Source organism: Rhipicephalus microplus, chromosome 5, assembly GCF_043290135.1.
Source record: "Rhipicephalus microplus isolate Deutch F79 chromosome 5, USDA_Rmic, whole genome shotgun sequence".
In the NCBI taxonomy this organism is placed as follows: domain Eukaryota; kingdom Metazoa; phylum Arthropoda; class Arachnida; order Ixodida; family Ixodidae; genus Rhipicephalus; species Rhipicephalus microplus.
The window spans coordinates 201,424,735-201,446,041 of NC_134704.1; the positions used below are offsets into that span (position 1 = coordinate 201,424,735).

General features: G+C 44.1%; 1 protein-coding gene across 10 annotated transcripts in view; it reads right to left on the reverse strand.

Moving 5' to 3' along the window:
• Positions 1 to 21,307, reverse strand: part of LOC119173563 (sphingomyelin phosphodiesterase) — a 1,093,949-nt gene that overhangs the window by 588,907 nt on the left and 483,735 nt on the right. For 9 of the 10 annotated variants that reach the window (XM_075896398.1, XM_075896399.1, XM_075896400.1 and 6 more), the window contains 2 exons: positions 12,759 to 12,869; positions 11,419 to 11,499 (listed from right to left, as the gene is read on the reverse strand). The exons of the other annotated variant lie outside the window; for it this stretch is intronic. In XM_075896398.1, coding sequence (XP_075752513.1) covers positions 11,419 to 11,499; positions 12,759 to 12,869 — 192 coding nt within the window. The remainder of the gene's footprint in view (positions 1 to 11,418; positions 11,500 to 12,758; positions 12,870 to 21,307) is intronic. 10 annotated transcript variants of the gene reach the window in all.

The window sequence follows — 21,307 nt, forward strand, 5'->3', positions numbered from 1 at the left end:
TGCTGTTCAATTCACACCTCAAGAAAACGCTCCGTGTTTTGGCAACACTGGTCGTAAAAACAAAGATGATCGCGCCTAACAGGGTCAGTGTGGCACTTTCGCTTGGCACTGTGCAGATGTTTCTTAATTGTGGATTTGTATTGCATTGCTTCGTCGAAAGCGAGAAATAGCTGGCCGAGGACCACCTTATCCACATGAAAACTTCGTCTTGCCAAACAGAGGAAATAGGGGCGCTGTGTGCGTAAACAATGAGTCTCTTTAGGGAACCGTATTAGATTTACTTCAAACTGAGGAACATGTCTACCGAGCCAGAGATTGAAGTAGGCAACCGCTCGCGTGTAGCCAGCTTCTCGGAAAGGCGCTAGCACTTTTGTGCACCATTGCTGCACCGCTACAGGCAAGGCCTTAACAGTTTTCGAGGTAACTGCCCTGCAACTCGTGCTGCCGATTGTATGTATCCCATTGTGTTTAGGTTTTTCGTCAAAAGCTATATACCATTGCCATTCATTTGAGTATAGAACGGAGCTATGACTGAGCCAGTGTAGCTTGAAATAAGGCAAATCGTAGTTTCACTTGTAACGGGAGTGCCCCTTTCGTTTTGTTTGCTGTCATATTATGGTGTTTTTAATAAGTTAGAGTGTTTTAGAACACTCGCTTGTTCGTGTTGGCAGTAGTTGACGTTTATTGAAGATATATTCATGCCCAATGAGCATGCTACGAATGCACGGGCTTCATATTGTCTTGGGGTCACGACGGTAACAAAAATAACAGACCGTGAGTTGTAAATAAAACTGTTTCTTATGCTGAATTTGTAGCCGGTGAACACTAATTCAGATTACAGTGTTACACAATGGCACTCACAGGGTTTAACAGAGCGTCGGCCGTCGATCAACTCAGAAGCAGTAAAGCGCGTTGGCATTTATACATGTGCCATCGAATATTCCAGCGTTATCGCTAGCGGCCGCGTAGATTCCAGAATAGTTTGTAATGTTCGCGTAGTGCGCTCTATATTAAAAAAAATGATCGACTACAATCCTGAAGCCTCTCGAACACAGTACGTGGTTTTTATGCACAGGATTATTTACTGTGTATTGGGGCGATAAGAAAACTCGAGGAAGAAATGTGGCAATATATAGACGCACAACCTACATATGCACATGCTGTGCACGCGCGACGCTCGGGTGCGAGTTTGTGGACGTAAATATACACACATTTGCAATAAAAAATGTTCTAGGGGAAGGTATACTGCAGCTTAAATTGAGAATGGGTAGCACTCTGGCTTGCACAGAAAACAAGCATATGCGAAAAACGCAGTCACGCACGCAACAAAACAAGTTTTTTATTGCAGTTGCTTCAACAAAACTATACTTCATGCCTGAATATTGATAAGAATACACACACGCCGAAATAATGATGTGTTCGCCGAAGAGAATTAGACCATAGCGAGCAAAGTTTTTTTAGAGCAAACTACCGTAGTGTCGTCTGTCACCTTTTTTTTCCAATGCGTAAAGTTTTTACTTGTGCAGTTCTTTGTCGCGCACGCATCGTCTGCATTCTTCAGGAAGTCATAAAGTTATACACTCAGGCCTTTCCATTGCCATGCCACGCATTGCGGCACACTTTTATGGTTTTTAAACGTCGCTTACTTTTTTTGCGGGCTCGTGTGTGCGGCATAGGGAAAATAAAGAAACTGTGTGGCTGCTTCTGAACGCGCTAAACGTCGTAACATATCTCTTTTCACGATCAACCCTCTAAACACCGTTTCCTGGTGCGTCCGGTAGGGGGCGAGCGCTAAGTTAGAGTCACAAATAGCACAACGCATTTGTTTTATACAAGCAATGTCTTCTACGGCCCTTCGCCGTTTTCGCCGTTTCCGCACAAACCCCAGCCGACATGGTTATTCCTTAAACTAAATGAAGATGAACTTAACGTGATGCCTCATGAACCAAACGCAACACAACTTTACTCAAATGGTACCACGTTGGAATCGCCATGGCCGCTGGTTCGTGATGGCCATGCAAATCATCAGTTACAACAAAAAGTCACTGCAGCTCGACACGTATTGCATCGCCAACCGGCTCCGCGACATTCACAAGATTCAAGCTATTCAAGTGACCGCCACTTAGCTGCCTGCATGGCGGTCATTAATAAAACAGAAGCAGGTCTGCCACCTTCCTTTGCTAAAGTAGTCTGTTTCTGTTCACCGCAGCTCCCTCGGCGTGAACAAAGTAGAATAAACGTGGTGTCATTCATTCATTCAGTAGCATGTAGACGTCTTTGGCACTGATGACAATGACTTCGGACTTTACGAAGGTACTAACCACTCCTTTGATTTTTTGCCAATTGTATCGTGATACACAAGTTGCCTGCACAGATCCACAAAAAGGATGACAACTTCAATCAAAATCAATTCGAAGGAATTCATTCCGAGGTCTCGAGCGTCAAGACGGGATGACTGGACTCTGGACAATGCCAAAGAGTTAGCCAGCCACTACAAACCAATGAAGTGAGAACAAAGGAGCGAAAGGAAACCAATGCAAGCATGCACTCGGTCGTGCTAGAACGTGTCAGATCTCTGGATGAGCCCCGACAGCCTCTCAGCTGAAATATTGAGGCTTTCCGAGATGAGGTAGCCGAAGGTGGTGTACGCAAGGCCAATAAATAGGCCGTAAGCCAGCTACTACGCCACGCAAGAACATGAGGCACAAGTCAAGTCAGGACAGCCTTGCTATTGGGATAAACAAAAAAGCGAGAGAGGCACATCAAGCTGTAGCTGCCTTCCACCGCGACAACCACGTCATCTAGAGTAAACTTGAAGTGACTGACTCGTCAGCTGGTACAGATGCATGAGCCAAGGTTGAAAAGGAGAAGGAGGTGGTCTGGCAACTTGAGTTGACAATATAAAATGTGAAGAACCTTAAAAAATGAGGTAAGAGCCGTGCGAAAAGGGCTCAGAAGAAGCGGAAAGGTCACTGGGCTCTGAACAAGAAAGAAGAGATGAAGGTCAAAAGTGACCCTATTTTGATGACGTCATTGCTGATACGGTGCGAGAAGAGGCAGCAGAAAAGGCACAGGAAGTGTAATTCACGCGCTGAACAAGTCGAACAACGTCAGATAGAGCGCCAGCGAAAACGTCGGGACAACTTCAAGGCACACTAAAAGGCCAAACCTCAGACAAAGATAAAAAGTTTTGAGAAGAGAGACCACATCTTTGCAAAATTATGGGACGATATTACTGTTTTGGGTTCTGCTAGACTATGGGACAGGGTTGGGTGTGATTTCTAAAACCCATCGACCATTATATTAAAACAAATTGGCCCCGTGTCTGCATGTAATCTGCAAATGTCGTCGAAAGACGATAGTCTTGCTTGTGCAAAGAGTGAACAAAGCATTTATTTGATGTTGTGCGCAAGAAAATCGGTGAATAGTATTACGAAGGCGCTGTGTTAGAGTGCCTCTAGCCTGCAGCGGAGCCGAACGAGCGCATCAAATCACGTCACACTTGAGACATGAGCGCCATCTGGCAGTTTTTTTTTTTAAAACAAGCACGTGGTCTGAGAAGGACGTGCACGCCCGCCTCAGAGGTGATAAGGTGTAGAACGCAAGGCGACGAGTACGGGCCACCACCGTGTCTTCTTAGCAAAGCGTTCAAAACACTCGCCTTTCCGTGCAAGCGTTGCATGGTCAGCGCAGCGTGATAAGCGCTACGCTTGTTAGAAATACTTATGTATGCCTTTTCTAGTAAAATGTGAACATGTAGAATATATACGTGTTTTTATGGTGCTCAGATGTGCGAAATATTTGCTTTTTAATTGACAATCGCACACATATGAATGCTGATCCTTGAACAGCATTGGTGGGTGCTGCGGATGGGGTCGGCCTTTTGGGGTATCGGCTGGTGCTGCTTCGAGTACCCGGTTCACTGTAATGGTGGACAAATGAACAATTGTACAGACAGGCAAACCAATTTTTTTGCGTCGAACGTCCTCAAAAAGACTATTGTCTTTAAAAGAGGGGTCGGATGTCAAACTGCACGTACTGCGGCCGCCTTGTGCTCCATGTTGGGCAAGTTGAGACGTGGCTTGGTAGTGTTGTTTCTAGACATGCATGTGACAAGACTGCATTGATGCCGTAGCTCCTGTTTACTTAAAGTCACTTTCGCGATACCATTGCTGTCTAGAACGCTGAGTCCTCACACTATAGTAACTTGGTGAATAAATGAATGGAGAAGCCAAGACAATGAAAAACTTTGAATAACTGGCAGCAACGCTAATTGGTTGGCCAACTTCATGAATATTACCGTCATTCTGAGTACTCCTACTGCAGGACGAGGACTCCTCTCGTGTTCGGTCCCTCAACTCGGTCCTGTGCTTGCTTCAGCCACTTTAAACCCACAAACTTCCTAATCTACTCTGTCCGTCCAAGTTTCTGCGTTCCTTTCACCCCCATGACTGCTCTTGGAATCAAGCCTGTAATTCTTGATGACCATCGGTTATATTGCTTTCGCACTACGCGCCCTGCCCATCATCATTTCTTCTTTTTGATTTCGACTATGATATCTTTTACAACCGTTTGTCCCCTGATACACTCTGCTCTCTTCTCGTGTCTTGGGGTTACACCTATCAATTTCCTTTCCATTGTGCACTTCGACGTTCTCAACCTAATTTGAACCCTTGTTGTAGTCCTTCAGATTTCTGCTCCATAGGTAAGTACTGTTAAGATTCAGATGTTACATGTTGCCCTCGTGAAGGATAGTGGCAATCTGCCCCTCATAAGAATGCTTAAGAATGTATTCCAATCCATTCTTATTTTTCTAATTACTTAAATCTGGTTGTTTGTCTCCGCGGTTACTACCTGTTTTAAGTGGACGAATTAGTAGACAGACATGTTTAAACGACATGGCGTGAAAACAGACACGAGTGAAGTCAAGAGATTGACCAGTTATCTCTGGCGTAGAACAATATGCGAACTGAGTGGTAAGTATCTCTTCTCGCCTCGCAATGTGCGAAAAAGTGTTCAATGAGCGGAGCACTACGGGGATCAGGGCTGTCGTATGATTTCGTGGCTTGAACAAATCAAGGCAAAACATTGTATAACCAAGCCGTATCTGTAGCATATTGAGTACGCGGCAAAGAGTTTTACTCCTCTTGTCCTTTGAGTGCATTATTAAAACGAAATGCCGAGCGCTTTAAGAGACCGGCCTGTCAAATGCTGTTGTCGTGAGGTGCAACACAGGCAAAGCAACGCATCAAAATTGAAAAAAAAGGAACACGAGATAAAAAAAACTGGACAGCTAGAAAAAAAGTGTAGAATGAAACAAAAGAAGAGCAAGAAATTGATAAATGCACTGGAAGAAATCAATAGGTCGTGCATGTGGTCCCGTCCATGTGGTCCCAAGTTCGATTCTGCGGCTGTGCTTTGCATGTTAATCTCGCATGTGTAGGTGATTGTGATACTAATGGTTTTCTAATTAGCTGTAGTAGGAATATCCACCGCATTATCATCGAGAAAGCGCTTTCAAAAGCGTAAACTATTGCTTTTTTTCCAGCCGTCGCATCACGGTCGGGCCTCCTACGAAAATGTCACGCCTAAGCATAACGGCCGGCCGTATCTTGCCAGAAAAAATTTGACCAAAAAGCCCGGTTACTCTGAAGGCTACTTCAAATTGGGCTGGTTTCTCTGGTACACGGCTATGGAGCCGCGAAGAAGCGGCGATAATTTTATTTGATATCCTGCCTGCGGGTGTGTAGTCTTGCCAGGAATTGACTAAGAGTGTAAGACGACACGGTGGTGGCATCTCCCCGTCATCTTGGTGTATACACCTTATCACCTTCGAGATGAGCACACACGCCGTGTGCTTCGTTTTCCAAGATGTACTACCAGATAGCGCGCATGTCTCACGTGTGACGTGACTTCATGTGCTCGTTTGCTTCCGCTGCATGCTCGAGGCACTCGAGCGTCCAGCGGCTCCAGAGTACCATTCACTGAGTTTCTTGCGCGACACATCAAAGAAACGTTTTATTCACTCTCTGACATTTATTTATTTCAGAAGTACTGCCAGCCGCACAGATGAGGCCTTAGGCAGGGGTGGGTGATACAAAAAAGAAAACAAATATGAAGATACAACAGGAAAGGAAACACGTCACGTAGAGCTTACACCATGAAGAACTAGTACATCAAAGTAAAACGCCAGTACTTACACAATTGTAATAGTTTACGCGTACACATAGAAAAAACAACTAGGATGACAAGCATCTGCTCATACAGAACCAAGAAACAAATATCATATAACATTTCAAAAATACAATGCATTTATATGAAAAAAGTAAGCCTGTTCAGGATACGCAGTGAAAAAAATAGAGGGCCAAGCGCTAAGAAAGATCAAAGTCAAGTGGGTTGCTGGTGTTTAAGTTTCTCCATGAATGACTGAATGGTTTCGCAGTTCACCAGATCGGCAGAAAGAGCAATCCAATTAGTGACAGTGCGCGGAAAAAAGTGTTTTTGAAGGCTTTTGTTTGACAGAAATATTGCTTCAGTTTTTTTGGATGCTCGGAACGAGTTGATCGTAGGTGAACCGTTTTTGTGTACGCGTGCTTGTCTATGCGTAACTTGTCGTAATAAAGTAGAAATTTACAGTGTAACATGAATATAACATGAAATTGTGTAACATGAAATTTACAGTGTAACATGAATATACGGAGCCAATTTTTTACATCATTGTCGTCTGCTTAATACCAAAAAAAGAAAGAAACGTTTTAGAAAGGCCGCATATTGTTGCGATTAGTTCAGTACCAATGTTGGCACTTTACACGCATATAATTTTTTCTCTAAATCTGTTCACCACGAATTGTGGAACAGTCGATAGATCTAGTCAGTAAAGCTTGGTGGCTGACGACGCTTTGCGTTATAATGCGTTTACCAAGTGTACGCGAATGTTCTTGCACAAGTAAAGGTCTTATATAAGAGTTCAGCAAAACGTTTTCTCAATAGATTACGTGTATGGCTGTTCTACGACAAAGGCCTGACTAATGGGACAAGCACGTTTTTTTTTCAGAAAAACATCCTCTGCCTTCCGTTGGTCACAACCAATGCCACACAAAAGCCAAAAACAATGCAGAAAAAAAATGAAATTAACCTTTCAGTTATATCACATGACATTAAATATAAAAGGTATGTCGTGTGAATTATTTTCAACGTTTGGGCACTTTAAAGCTTTCCTTAATCTAACCACACGGCAAGCCCCGCCGCGGTGGTCTAATGGCTGAGGTGCTCGGCTGCTGACCCGCAGGTCGCGGGATCGAATCCCGGCTGCGGCGGCTGCATTTCTGATGAAGGCGGAAATGTTGTAGGACCATGTGCTCAGATTTGGGTGCACGTTAAAGAACCCGAGGTGGTCAAAATTTCCGGAGCCCTGCACTACGGCGTCTCTCATAATTATATGGTGGTTTTGGGACGTTAAACCCCAGATATCAATCAACTACACGGCCACTCTGCTTTAAGTGCACTGTAAGCACCGAAGTCTCATAATTTATATGATTGTAACATTTTCATGTAGTGGTACAACGGCCTAATGAACGCAACTTCGGCTCCTCGTATGATCGATTAACGACACTGTCGTTGTTGTACAACCACCAACAATGCGCAAGTGGATAACCTATAGCCTGTTTTTTTTTTCATTTTTTTAGAACCGAGTCGCTATATAAAGCTGCATTCACACAGTCTTCATGTTTAGAAGAATACGAAGGGCATTTTGCGATGTGCTTGAAACAGAAAGCGGCACCCACTCTAAAATTATTCTGGTGAATGAAGGGTACTACGACGATAAACAGCATTCTGGAAAGTTTGAGTCACCAGTCTTATTGCAATGCCTTAGAAGCCGAGCAAACGCTTTTGTACGTCGTTTAAGGCATACGTAGGAACAGTTACACTGGCACTGACATTACCGGACATACCACACTTGAAGTACGCGCACATAAAAACACGACGAGGCTAGCAGACGACGCAAGGAGCAATCCACACTTCACCGTGTCGGTCAGTTACCATAAGGCAGCGACTCTGCTAGCTGTCACGGCCAATAGCACCCGCTACTGCGCATCTATACACGGTTCTTTTTAGTCCTAAATGCATGGTGCGATTTTTCCTGGTGATCGGCATTTGCGGTGTCTTTACTGCTGTCTTGTATCAGTGTTTGCGCGCCAAGTCTTTGCGAGAGTTTTACTGGTTGATTGATATGTGGAGTTTAACGTCCCAAAACCACCTTGTGATTATGAGAGACGCCGTAGTGGAGGGCTTCGAAAATTTCGACCAACTGGGGTTCTTTAACGTGCATGGAAATCTGAGCGCAGGGGCTTACAACATTTCCGCCTCCAGTGGAAATGCAGCCGCCGCAGCCGGGATTTGATCCTGTGACCTGCGGGTCAGCAGTCGAGTACCTTAGCTACTAGACCACCACGGCGGGGCCGCGAGGGCTTCACAAAAGCTAATGAAAATATGAAACAGCAAGTTATTGTGTTTTTGTGTTTTCATTTCTTTTTTGACACCTCTCAAACCGCCAGAACGGTTACTCACGCGACAAGGTCTGAGCAAATACTGTCTATTGGTCCATGCACGAGAGATAGCAGTTGTCAATTGTCTCCAAACTGGATATGTCCAGCATTCGCCCACCCGTTCTTGTTCACCTCGCATGATTACCGGGCGCTATGAACAAATGTGAATTAATTTTGCGAGTTTCCCATTCCACAATCGGAAAAACAAAGTACAGTCAACAGGCTCTATATTCTGATATGCTCAATGCTCAGCGTTAACATTAAACATGTGTTTTATGTACATATAAGTGTCGAGGAGATATTGCTTGTAAAATTTGTAGTGATGGTGATAACGAAAGCAATGTAATGGGCGCTGAATTATTTGATTTTTGCTACTAAAAATTTTTATTATCACAACTAAAGATTTGAAAACGAGGTCCCTCGATGACTGAAGTGTTTGGTGGCAGCACGAAGAAATAAAGACACGCTTTATTGTAGAACTCAGGTGATCCAAGCCCAAACCCCACTCTCTTTTCACACCCAGACGCCCCCTTTCAACACTAAGTCCAACAAAGAGTCTCCACACAAACCAATCACACATGGGGGCTTGTATCACCACAACCAGTTGCAGAAACACTTTCATAACAGACATTGTATCGGTAAAACGCAGGTTAAAAAATACAACACGCAACGAGATAGGTTTTCTGAAAAACGTGTGTCGTCACACACTCTCGTTGACTGTGTGAACGACTGAGTAACCTTCCTTTGCCGTGCGCAAGTCTTCCGCGTCCACCTCCACGAACACGGCAACTGGCTCTGCGCTTCGTAGCACCCGCGCATACCTTCCGCCACAAAAACACGCCCACTCTGTCTACCTTATATTAACTCCATATTTCACACGACGAAGGAGTATGAAGGAACGCCGTGGTAGAAGGGGCTGAATAACTCAAGCCAATACTCTAAGTTTGATTGTAAGGGCGTGGCCATGCGTGCTGGCGCGCACAATACGTTGGACACCAGGAAATGGCTCATGTATGCCCTTCTAAGCGCTACAATCTCACCGCTGTGTGCTGCGACCACTGATACGAAAAACTGCAGGTATGCCGCTTCTTTCCCGGTAGCGCCATATTCCCACACGCCAGCGTTTTGCGGCTTCGCGAGACCAAAGTAGAGTGAGTGGCTGGCCTTTGTTCGTTAAAACATCCCGACATGTTGCTATTGCGTTCACGGCTTCACCTTTATGAGGAAACAATTTTTTTGCCAAGAAAAACAGATTGATGATCGATATGTGGGGTTTAACGTCCCAAAACCACCATATGATTATGAGAGACGCCGTAGTGGAGGGCTCCGGAAATTTCGACCACCTAGGGTTCTTTAACGTGAACCCAAATCTCAGCACACGGGCCTACAGCATTTCCGCCTCCATCAGAAATGCAGCGGCCGCAGCCGGGATTTGAACCCGCGACCTGCGGGTCAGCAGCGGAGTACCTTAGCCACTAGACCCCCGCGGCGGGGCGAAAGAAAAACAGGGACACATTTCTCTTTCTCTGTTAAAATAGTCATGAATTTTCCCCCCTCCAGTTTATGCCGCCGCCAATCCGATAAACCTCGTGCAGTTGACGTGCCGCCGCAGGTGCTTTTGGCACTGGCGCACAGTTTCAAGCGGAAGTTTCCCACCAATGTTGAAGCTCCTAGGGAGATTATGGTTTGCTCTTCTTGTAAAGATTACTTGGTCGCAGGCGAAGTACTGGCAATGAGTGCTGCGTTGCGTACAGCCACTGCTACATACCCAAGCCTGATCACTTAACCGCATTTAACCACGTAGAAGAACGTATATGAATGGTTAAACGAAGAGCAACGCCGGATCTCCCCGTGCTTCGTCGCCTTATCATTCAATCACTTCGTCAGTACGCAGTAATTTTTCGTCGTTCGTATGTCATTCATTCTTTATAGCCATATGAATGGCTTTTATCCGTCTTTGCCCAGCAAAACTTTGTAGCGTGGTGCCGAATTCCGGCTCTTGGCAGAGTAGAGATGACTGGTGCGCGTACCAACATAGACTAGCTCTTTCGCGGCCCCAAGTAATTGTGGTATCAAAACCATGAAGAGGATTTGACCACCTAAGAAAGGTGCCTTGATGCAAGCAAAAAGTTGGTTTAGTTCCAGACTGGAAACAAGCGGCGTGTTGACGAAAGTTTGATGCAGAATGACGAAGTACAATCTGATACTTGCACCACATATACAATATCTGCAATTTTCAAGCCCGTAGACTCCAACCTGAAATAAAATTGGTCAGACCCTTCCCCCCCCCCCCCTACCTTCACTTGCCTTGCCGACTCAACCTACTGCAACAGTAGTAGTTTCTAAGCTAAAGCACACTTGAGCAACTTCATCCATGCTCGTGAATTATCCTCGAAACCAAGAAGTATGATGCCTCCACGGATCAGCAAAGTGCCTAGCTTGCTACGACTACATTTCACTTTTGATCACCAACTTCCTGAAAGCCATCTCTTGTGCCCTACCAGAAAAAAAATGATTGCTACTTTCGGAGAAGCTGCTACTGCCACATTTTTAGGACAGAATTGGTGATATATGAATAATGTTCATCTACTTTTCTTAAGTATTTAGAAACTGTGTAAAAATCTTCATGATATTCCTTGCTGAAGTAGCCATAATACCGTAGTTTGCGGTAGCTGAAGTACCCATATCATAATAGTTAAGGCTGCAAAGGTTATGAAACAGAACTATAAACCATCCTTCCATCAAGACTACATGTGTTTAACAAGGATCTCAGAAAGAAAAGTTGAGTAACTTTCTAAACCAAATCAAAACTGTCGTTTCGCAAAAGTATATTGCCTTATACAAAGCATTGGTAATGAGTAAATGCACTTACCAGTTCAGATTGTTGCAGTAGTTCATATTGAGAGAAATTATCTTCAGTCCAAGAAATGGCGTAATGGCGTAGAAGGCACCTCTGTGTGTTAATAAGACACACAAAAAAGTGACACTTGAATAAAGGAAGCTCAACTCTCTTTGGACACACATGCACATCGAAAGTAGATTTTTATTCATCTCAAGTTTTAGCTCGTTTGAATGTTATGGGGTGGCTATTCGATTCATAAGATAATTTCATGAAATTTACCTTCGAAGTGCAGAGGACAACATCAAAAGTATTCGTCGCTTCTTGTGCATTAACTTGTCATATCAAAAGTGTTCTGCTTATATTGATGACGCCAAAACTTAGTGAGAAATAAGCTCACAAAATTGAGCGCAATAATAAGAGGGTTCATGAAACATACCTTCGAATGAACAAAATTTATCGGAGAAATTCATCCTCATAGGTTGGCTATAATAAGGAAAGGAGTCACTAATCATCTCATGGCGCTGATCTTCGAGTTTCCGTAACACCACGTGAGGTGGAGAAAGCTGCAGGTAAGCAGCAGCGATGTAATCAACTCAGTACGACGCTGCGTATTGTTGTGTGTTGCGAGGTGTGTCGTCGTAAATATTAAAGCTGATAGTTTTTCTTGAAATACTGTGACGCAAAAATTATCGCCTGTTCGTCTGTCGTTTGACTTGCCCGTTTGTATTCCTAAACGACACAAGAAACAGCTAAAATGTAACCACATCTGCAGCGCCCACTAATATTGCTCAATTTTCGGCATTCATACTTGTGCGATTGTCAAAATAAGCAAACGTTGCGCATATCTGAGACACAATAGTACATGAAAACATCCTGTAGTGTGTTTTGGTATATTATAGAAGGCACACAGAAGTAATTGTAAGTACCATAGTTTCGTACGTTTTGCTAAGATGGTGAAGATGGTAGCACGTACCCGTCACCTTGCATTCTAGGCATTATCGCCTCTGAAATAGGCGCGCACATCACGCACTTGCTATATCAGAGGCAATACTATCATTTTCCAAGATGACTGCTAGTCAGCGCTCATGTTTCATGCAGCCTAGAGTGCCTCAATGTGCTCGTTCCCCTCTGCTGTGCGCATCGAGGCAGTTTAACGCAGAGCCTCCATTTACCATTGACTCACTGACATTCTCACGCAGAACATCAAATTAGCATTTTTCGCACTCTCCAGACGCAAGACTGTCGTCTTTCGACAACATTTTTAGGGAAATGTGCGGATACGGAACCAATTTTTTTTATAACTTGCCACTTTACTAAACTTTCACTTCAGGTGTTGAAGATGCTGACAAATTTCTTTGTGCATAGCTCACCTTTTCATAGTCAAGGTGGCTGATGAAGGCAGCCATTGGGACCACTGCGAAGCCAGAGCCATATAGAGCCACTCTACAGACCGGTTGCCTCTCACTGCTGGTATGGGGAAGCTGCGAGTCCACGCACGTGTATATCAAGATGGCTGTGGGTGTTCTTTTCACAAGAAACGTATGTGACATACCAAGAAGCAGCAATACCAGATTAGAGAGCTTGATAGCTTGCGACCAGATAAGCTGCGTTTGGAAGGCTGCTGTTGGGTTTTGCGGAGCAGCAGAGTTTGAGACTAGCGTAAAATATCAGCATTTATGTATTAACGTTTCAATTATTATAAAAAATACAGACAGAATGAAAGTGATTCTGTAATTGGACATGGTAATGATGTAACTACCTTCAAAAACAATAATGAATTCAGCTGTCACCAGATCTCGAGGAAATCCGCATGATGAAAAAAGTACGTTGAAAACAATAGCAGTTGCACGAATCGCATTCCTAACCGTGTGCATATCGAGGTCATCTACTTCACCATACCTGCTATGCATTTCTTTCTTCCTTCTTTTATTTATTTTGTTCTTGATTCATATATTTATTTCTATTGCGAAACTTCTCGTACAATGCCAGGGGCCAAGAAAAAAGCTGTTCTGGGCTGCTCGAGGAGCTCATTGGTCCCCGTTCTTTGTGGTGGCAGCAGTTGCCGGAGGTGGCATAAGACGTGCTTAGGTTCAGGATGAAAACAACATTCAGAATGACATCAACAATTGTTACCAATTTTACGAAACAATAAAAAATAATGAAAACAAAAAAATAAAATATACTGTGCAGAACATGAATATAGGAGTTGATTTCCTCCGCTTCAACTAGCTTCTACACTATCTAAGGAGGGAAGATGTTTCAGGTTCGGAATGGGTACCCTCGATGATTCGAGTGCACGGCGGCAGCCCGAAGCAAGAGCCGTAGCCCGGTGAAGACACGCTTTATTGCAGCACCAGGCGTCTGCCCGAACCTCCCTCTCTATACCAGAATTAAACATCCTCTTTTCGACCCTCAATTGAACAAAGGGTCTCCCCACAAGCCGATCACACGTGTTGGCTCGCATCGCCACAGCCGATCGCAAAAACACTTTCACAACAAGCACTGCATTGGTAAAAAACCCATTACAAAATAAAACACGAGAGGGGATAGGTTCTCCCCGTGTCACACTTTTTTCCATGCCAGGTCGTGTATCAGCCGACCTCTGTGGGTGGCCGTCTTCACGCTCGGGCTCCAACAGCTTTCTCATTAACGTGGCTTCGTTAAAGCCTCCGTAAGCTCGGAGATTACATCGTCCGGCCCTGTGGGCTGACCAGGTGTGCATGCAACAGCGAAACCTCTCCCCATTTTAACAACACTCCGTAATTACATACAGCGGGGGAGGATATTCTCGTCTCCGTGTGGCACTCGTGGTCAGCCCAGTGATCGCGTCCCCGTAGTATTCTCAACACACAAGCATGCTAACAATTACTTAAACTCAGACGGCGGCGCCTGGCCTGCTTCTTGCCTGATGCTCTTCCGAGTAGGCCTACTAAGTGATTACTAAACACATACTAAGTGATTCACAGACAGAGATAAAAAATTATGCACAAGGAAGAATTTCGCCAGAGGCCGCGGCTATCCTTCAAGCCAACGCTAAGTATATAACCTCCGAAATGACAGAAGAACGACATATTATACTGTTCCCGGGTCACACGTCCCAACACATCCCCGTGCCCAGCCTTGACTGAGAGGTACATCGCGTAGCGCGAGGTCTTGCCTTCCACGCACTCGTAGAAAGGTCCTCTTCAGAAGATGTGCATCCTGTGGAGGGCTGGACAGAGAAGAATAGAATGATCCCATACTGTGAAATTACGAACTTTTAAAAAAGTCTAGGCGTATTTATCCACCACCAAGTCCCGAACTTGACAGATTCGAATCGGTAGTTTGGAGACAATTGAAAACTCAGACCTTCCACAACCCCATTCATTTTAAGAGGATATAACCGGATGTCTAGTCAGATGATACTTGCAAATCGTGCCCTGGACTCACGCATCACTTAGGCACATTATATAGAAATGTGCAGTATTGGCAAAAGTAAATGCCGTCTCCTCGGGTGAGGCTGCGGCGCGGTGAGTGGCTGTGCTGCGTAGCTCCAACCTTCAAGACCAACTGTGGGCCATCCAGCAAGCACGTGAGGCGGTGAGGAGACAGGGTCTCTTGTCCTCCTCGGGGAAGGCCTAGGCCCAGTCCACAAATTCGCCGAAGTTATTATTAAAGTTGCTACCACCACCATGATTTGCGATGGGCGCTGTAGTAGTGGGTTCCAGAAAGTTATACCATCTGAGCCTTTTGAATGTATGCCTAAATTCAAAAACGAGAACCTCTCGCATTGGTCTTCGAGCGCAACGCATCTCTCCCCCGTGGCTGTGATTCAATCCCGTGACCTTGTCTCAGTAGTCGAGCTCCATAATCGCTGGACCATCGCCGTGAGTTTAAAATCAGGCGGCATATACACTTACTAGCAAACGCTGTTACAACGAATGTGCAGAAACGCATGCAGTATTTTTCATCACTCTTATAAGCAATGAATGCGTCTCGACTGTGTTTTGAGACAACGCAAGAGGCACCTGTCACTCTTCTGGGATCTCGGGATTGCAGGGCCACCACCGAGCTTCGTTTCTAGAAATCTCGCAGAACTTATTCACAAGGTAACATCTCCGCACCGAACTGCACAAATTAATGTTCAAGTAGGCCTATGTATCGGAGTTTATTGTGTGAATAAACTTTTATGAACTCCGTATGTCTGGTAATGGTTAATAGTACTGTACTCAGCTCATTGGCCCCTTAAAAAATATTAACAGACTTCCGCAGCTCTCTGAAGCTGTTGAAGAAAAGATGATAGTAAATATCAAATTTAAGAAGTTAACTTCAATAGTTCTTCCGTGGGAGCATTCAAAATATCATTCTTGTCAGTGGTCCTTCATTTTCTTCTGTTTCATGTTACCAACGTTCCACAAATATGTAATGCTGACTATGCCATAGACATAATAAACTACCTCTCGATTCACTGCCAATGGTATTACGGTTTTCCTAAAGCCTGAGTTTTTACACTGTGCTAGCAAGTGTAAGAAGCATCGGCGTAACCTAGATGTGTGTGTTTGCGCTAAAAATTGGGGAGAGGGTTGCTGGAAGCTTTAAACCCAACTTCCTCCAAGAAATGTCGGGCTTGGCCTTTTTCATGTTCTTTTCCAGTTCGCTTTCTTTACACTCTGTGCGTATTTTGATTTCACTCATTTCAACTTCATTTTGAGAGTTTAGTACTCATGGAAAATTTCCTTCTGCGAAATAACGCAGCGTCCCAAGTTTCTTCTCTGAGCGTAATGTGCAGCTTGTTTTATCACGACAACTCCTCCTAACGTCGTCCTGCAGGGGGCAGCAGCTGCATTCACAGAATAGATGGAACAGTACGAAGACTACGTGGGTTATGGAACTTTTTCAGAACGCGCGATTATAACCTCTAGATTGTTTAGCCACGGTGAACCATATTTGACGGGGTTCACGTGGTAATGACACTTATTCGGTGTCTATATTTTTTCCTTGCTGCTTCTACAATAGTGCTTCTCCGGTTGTTATGTGAAAGACCCTCAGTTGATAAAGAATACGCGGACAAAAATTTTGGCAACTTATACAGCCGAGGTGTAAGGCCAATGCCGTCATTTCATTGCCGTTGTTTGTTTGAGCTTGTAAGACATAAAGTGTTTTTGTTTGCACGCGTGAGGAGAAGCTGATATCACTGGCTTCATTGGGCTTGGGTTATGGGTACCAGGTTAACTAGAAAAAAAAAAACACTAAGGGAATGGGCCTGTTTGCAGCATACCGAATCCATTGCCAAGTTTACTTGAATTGAGGGTGACACTCTCTAACCTCACCTTCTTTTTGCATCCATGAATGCCTAACTTTGATGAATATTTTTCGCCTCAGAAATACACAAGAACAGTGATAAAAAGCTTGGCTGTTCGGGCGAGTTAGTAAGTCTTGACGATGGTTATAGCGCGAGCTCAGAACGAAGACAAAGTACAAGAAGACGAGCGCTAACTTCCACCAACGTTCATTGTGCAGAACGCGTAAACCTATATAGGAGACAAAGGAACCATGCCAAGAAAGATGAACAATGCAAAGATGAGTTAGGCGAACAAAAAGGCCAGAAAACAAAAACCTAAGAACGAAGTCTAAGAAAACCGTACTGAAGACTAAAAAATAAGACAAGTTGATTGCGTTGTTACTTTATAGAAATCTTATTTCCTCCTCAGATAGCAAGAAAGTAGGCATGTTAACGCATGCGCCCTATTCGCGTGTCATTCGCGCAGACACGACGATGAATCGGGTGCGACAATAGGCGTGCTTGTACAACGCCCTATAAAAGAGATGCGCAGTTTCACGCAGTGCTACGCAAGAAACCCGTCTTTCCCATTTGATTGATATGGGGGGTTTATCGTACCAAAGTCATCATTAGAATATGAGAGACGCCATAGTAGAGGGCTCCGAAAATTTCGACCACCTGGGGTTCTTTAACAGGCTCCCAAATCTGAGCACATGGGCCTAAAACATTTCCGCCTCCATCGGAAATACAACCGCCGCAGCCGGCATTCGAACCCGTGACCTGCGGGTCAGCAGCCGAGTACCTTAGCCACTAGACCACCGCGACGGGGCCACCTTTCTCGTTTCTCACATTGTTAGCATGATCCCTCAGATGATCGTAAAGACAACATCCGGTCTGTCCGACATAACATGCACCACAAAAAGAGCGACCCTGTAGACATCTTCTCGGGAATATTGCACAGTCCTGGTCCTTTGTTTACCTTTACAACCAGTAGATGGCTGCGTCTTCAGGTGGTTTGTGGTTTTAGTGAGACTAAATTATTGATAAGGTGCAGGACACAGCATACGAACGCCCCCACTATTTCTAATTTTCTTGAGCCTGTGAGATATCCGGTGTTTTTACGGAAGAACAGCTATCCTTTCATGCTCCTTTTCTGTGATGCTCACATCCTGTCCTTGTTTCTGCTCTGCCTTACTAGTCCGGAGGAAATACTTAACAAAATACTCGTTAAACGCTTCAGGAAAACCGGAAGCCATAAGCCGAAGCACTTGAGATTTGAAGCTTGCAGAAATTTTGTGACGGCATGACCTGTCTAAAGTATACCCAATGCTGGTCTGTGCTATGCCTCAATTTAGAAGCTTGGCGTGAGTGAAAGAAAAAGGAAGCAATGGTGTCTGCGCATGTGGTTCGTGACGCCAACAAATATGCTGTGCGCTAAAGTAGTCCTAAATCTCAAAATCCTAATGTGTCATTCGAGAAGTGCTGGAATCCACACCCGGCATCTCCACCAGTTTTGTCGTGACCGACAGCCAGGAGTGTACAAGAGCAACAAAACTGTTCTTCACAGCTAGAACGTGTATGAGCCAAAGCGGCTCGTTCTTCAATGGTGATGGCATGCGCTAATATTAACGTAGCAGGTGAATACATATATTTTGTTTTAAATTAGAAGCATTTTTTAGCGAACTTCGGCAACTTTGAGTGTATCTATTTATTTATCTATTGAGCCATTTACGTTTGGGTGCTCTCATGGTCAGCCCCTTAATATCGCGTAAACCGAAATTAGCATAGGAAGGTAAAATGGACAAACATGCCGCGCTTGTCAAGACATAAACAATGTCACAATCCCATCGCTTATATACTCAAACACTTCCCCACAGACAGTCGCACACAGCCACGGGCGGGTATGTGCCGCTGGTATGCGGATATGTGCCACACGTGATTGGCACTTAGTATCTACTCAGGAACGACGGGAAGACACATGGGCAATTTTAACGCGTGAGCGTTAAGAAATACCCGACATCGGTAGCGTTAAACCGACGAATGCAAAGAGTAAATGTCAGGTTCCCAGCGGGAATCAAACCCAAGCATTCTGCGTGACAATAAAGCATTTTACCACCACGCTACGCCAGGTCTCGGAAATTCTCTTCCAATAGGCACTAATCTTCGTGAAGCGTAAATAGTGTTTGCATTGCTGCCTACTAAATTTTATAGACATTGCTTAAGTACTCCTTAGATAAAGCCGTCACGTCGGGTAACGTCAATTCTGTTTAGTTCCCAATCGCTGAAGTGGATTTATGTGGCAGTGTCCAGGGCCAGCATCCTCGCGATCATCGGTGCTTGATATCAGCTTCTGGTCTTGCTAAACGCATGTTCCAGATGGCATTGTTGTGCAAGTGGAAACAACTGGCTATATGGACTTTGGCAACTCTTCAACATTTATTTAGCGTGCAACCTTTGTACATATATTTAGCATGATTTTTTTATGACGTGTCACTCAATAACAAAATTGCAACACAGTCACCTTCCTCCGCATGCTTTGCAAAACTTCGATTCTCAGGTACGTGGGATCTGCCGATTTTTTTACTATGTTGCCTCGACTATTATGTTATGCGTTTACGGGATAATTGATCCAAATGACAAGGGTCTATAGAAATTTAAGTAGGAAACCTTATTTTTCGTTTTTTGAGACTTCGTAGTGTCATGGTGTCCTTAAAGTTGTATATTGATTGTGCTGATTATTTATGGTGTTCGGAATTGTCAAACCGTGAATGTTTTATATTCAACATCCCAGAAAGCTAAGAAGCTACCAGCATCTCATTTGTATGCAAAGATATCTGCGTTAAAAGAAAGTGTTAATGATTAAAAACACTTGGTACTCTGCGATGGGAGAATGGAAAGCTGCCTCTGATGAAACAATTCAGTTTAGAGACCCAACCGACAGATGCAGCGTATGATGTCAATAAAAAGATGAAGTGTGCGTATAGAAAAAGTTGGTAATGATATCGAGCACTAAGCACTCTACTATTGCCGCTCAATTCATTTCGAGACGTCATGACTGACTCAAAGTTGACCCATTACCATGCAGGTGTCACCAGGTTTCTTCCGAATGCAGCCCATCTACAAGCTGAACCTGGTAAACACACCGGTTGACCATTGGAAAGAGATGCGCAGTCTACTCGCTCCGGCCTTCACAACGAGCAATATGAAGAAGGTGACCAACTTATAAACGGCATTGAGCGCCGTGCTTCTATGCAAACTGAGGCTAGTTGGAGTGAAAGTTGCCTGGTATATCAATATATCTTTCAGAATTGGCAGAAAAAATTTATAGCATATTGCAAGCACGTTATAGTGACAGGTCACTTTTAGGATCATCTACAGCACGCAATCATTAGAAAACATTCTGCATTGTTTCTATTGCTGTTATGACCTCGAAACTACATATTTACAGGGTAACTTAGAAAGTGTAATAAATGATGCTGAGCAGTCAGCAATCTACTTTGTAACTTGTTCTCTTTTATATAACAAGCCATTATGCAGAGTTGAAAAAATAGGTGACTGCCCATTATAGTTATACTATGTCTTCCTATAACAGATGGCGACATGGTATATATATATACGAACCTAAGTTTTCTAATGTCGCAGCTCTACTGTGCCATTTAAGGATGGTGAAATTGAAGTCTGCTGGAACGGAAATATACAAAGACAGGCCTTTTGAATTCTCTTGACAATACTGCCATAATTTTGATGGCCTGTGTCGCCTACGGCAGCATCACTCACTCTATCTCCGAATAATGCGATGAACAGGTGCACCAATAATCACTTTTCTAGCAGGGCACAAAAGTGCTAAAGCACTGCATATTGGTCTCCTTGCTCCTTTAACTAAATTTGATGAACTCAGAGTCTCCTTACCCCTAACTAAATTTGCCTCTGAATATGAAAACATTACTGATTGAGTTGACAAACATTCCTAGTCATCGTACGTGACTTGTCCCGCATCAGGAACTCTTACATGACCCTACATACACTCACCAAAGGTGGCTCCAAGGCAAAAATCATCTTCATTATTTCGTTTTCTTCTCAGTTGATGCATCCTGCGAAAACTTTCTGCAGCTAGCATGGTTCTTCACTCACCCTTTGATTGACCAATGCTTGACCGAGCAAGTATCTTCTTTCATGACGTTATCGATCCTGTGAAACTTTCTGCAGCTAGCGTGGTTCTTCACTCACGTCGTGATCGACCAATGCTTAACCGAGCAAGTATCTTGTTTCATGACGTCTTCATGTGATCCTGTAAGGACGTCACGATGCCCTTAATGTGATGTCACAAGTTGTAGAGATTTGTTATATAATGATGACGTCATCATGACCTTTTTTTTGCGTTGCCTTTGTAGAATACAATACCGTCGGCGACGGCTGACGGTCAATGTTCATGTCTGATGAGCGTTTCATCTTTATGAAGACCTCTCTTCTCTTTCAGATGACAACTCTCTTCAGACGCAAGACCAAGTATTCGAGGCACGTGAGCTGTTTCAGAGTCTGACGGCTGACGTGATTATTTTATCGGCAATCGGCCTCAAGTCAGATTTGCAACAGAAGAAAGGAAGCATGAGCACCACGAAGTCAATCTTTCAAGGAAGTCTGTGGAGCTTCCAACAACTA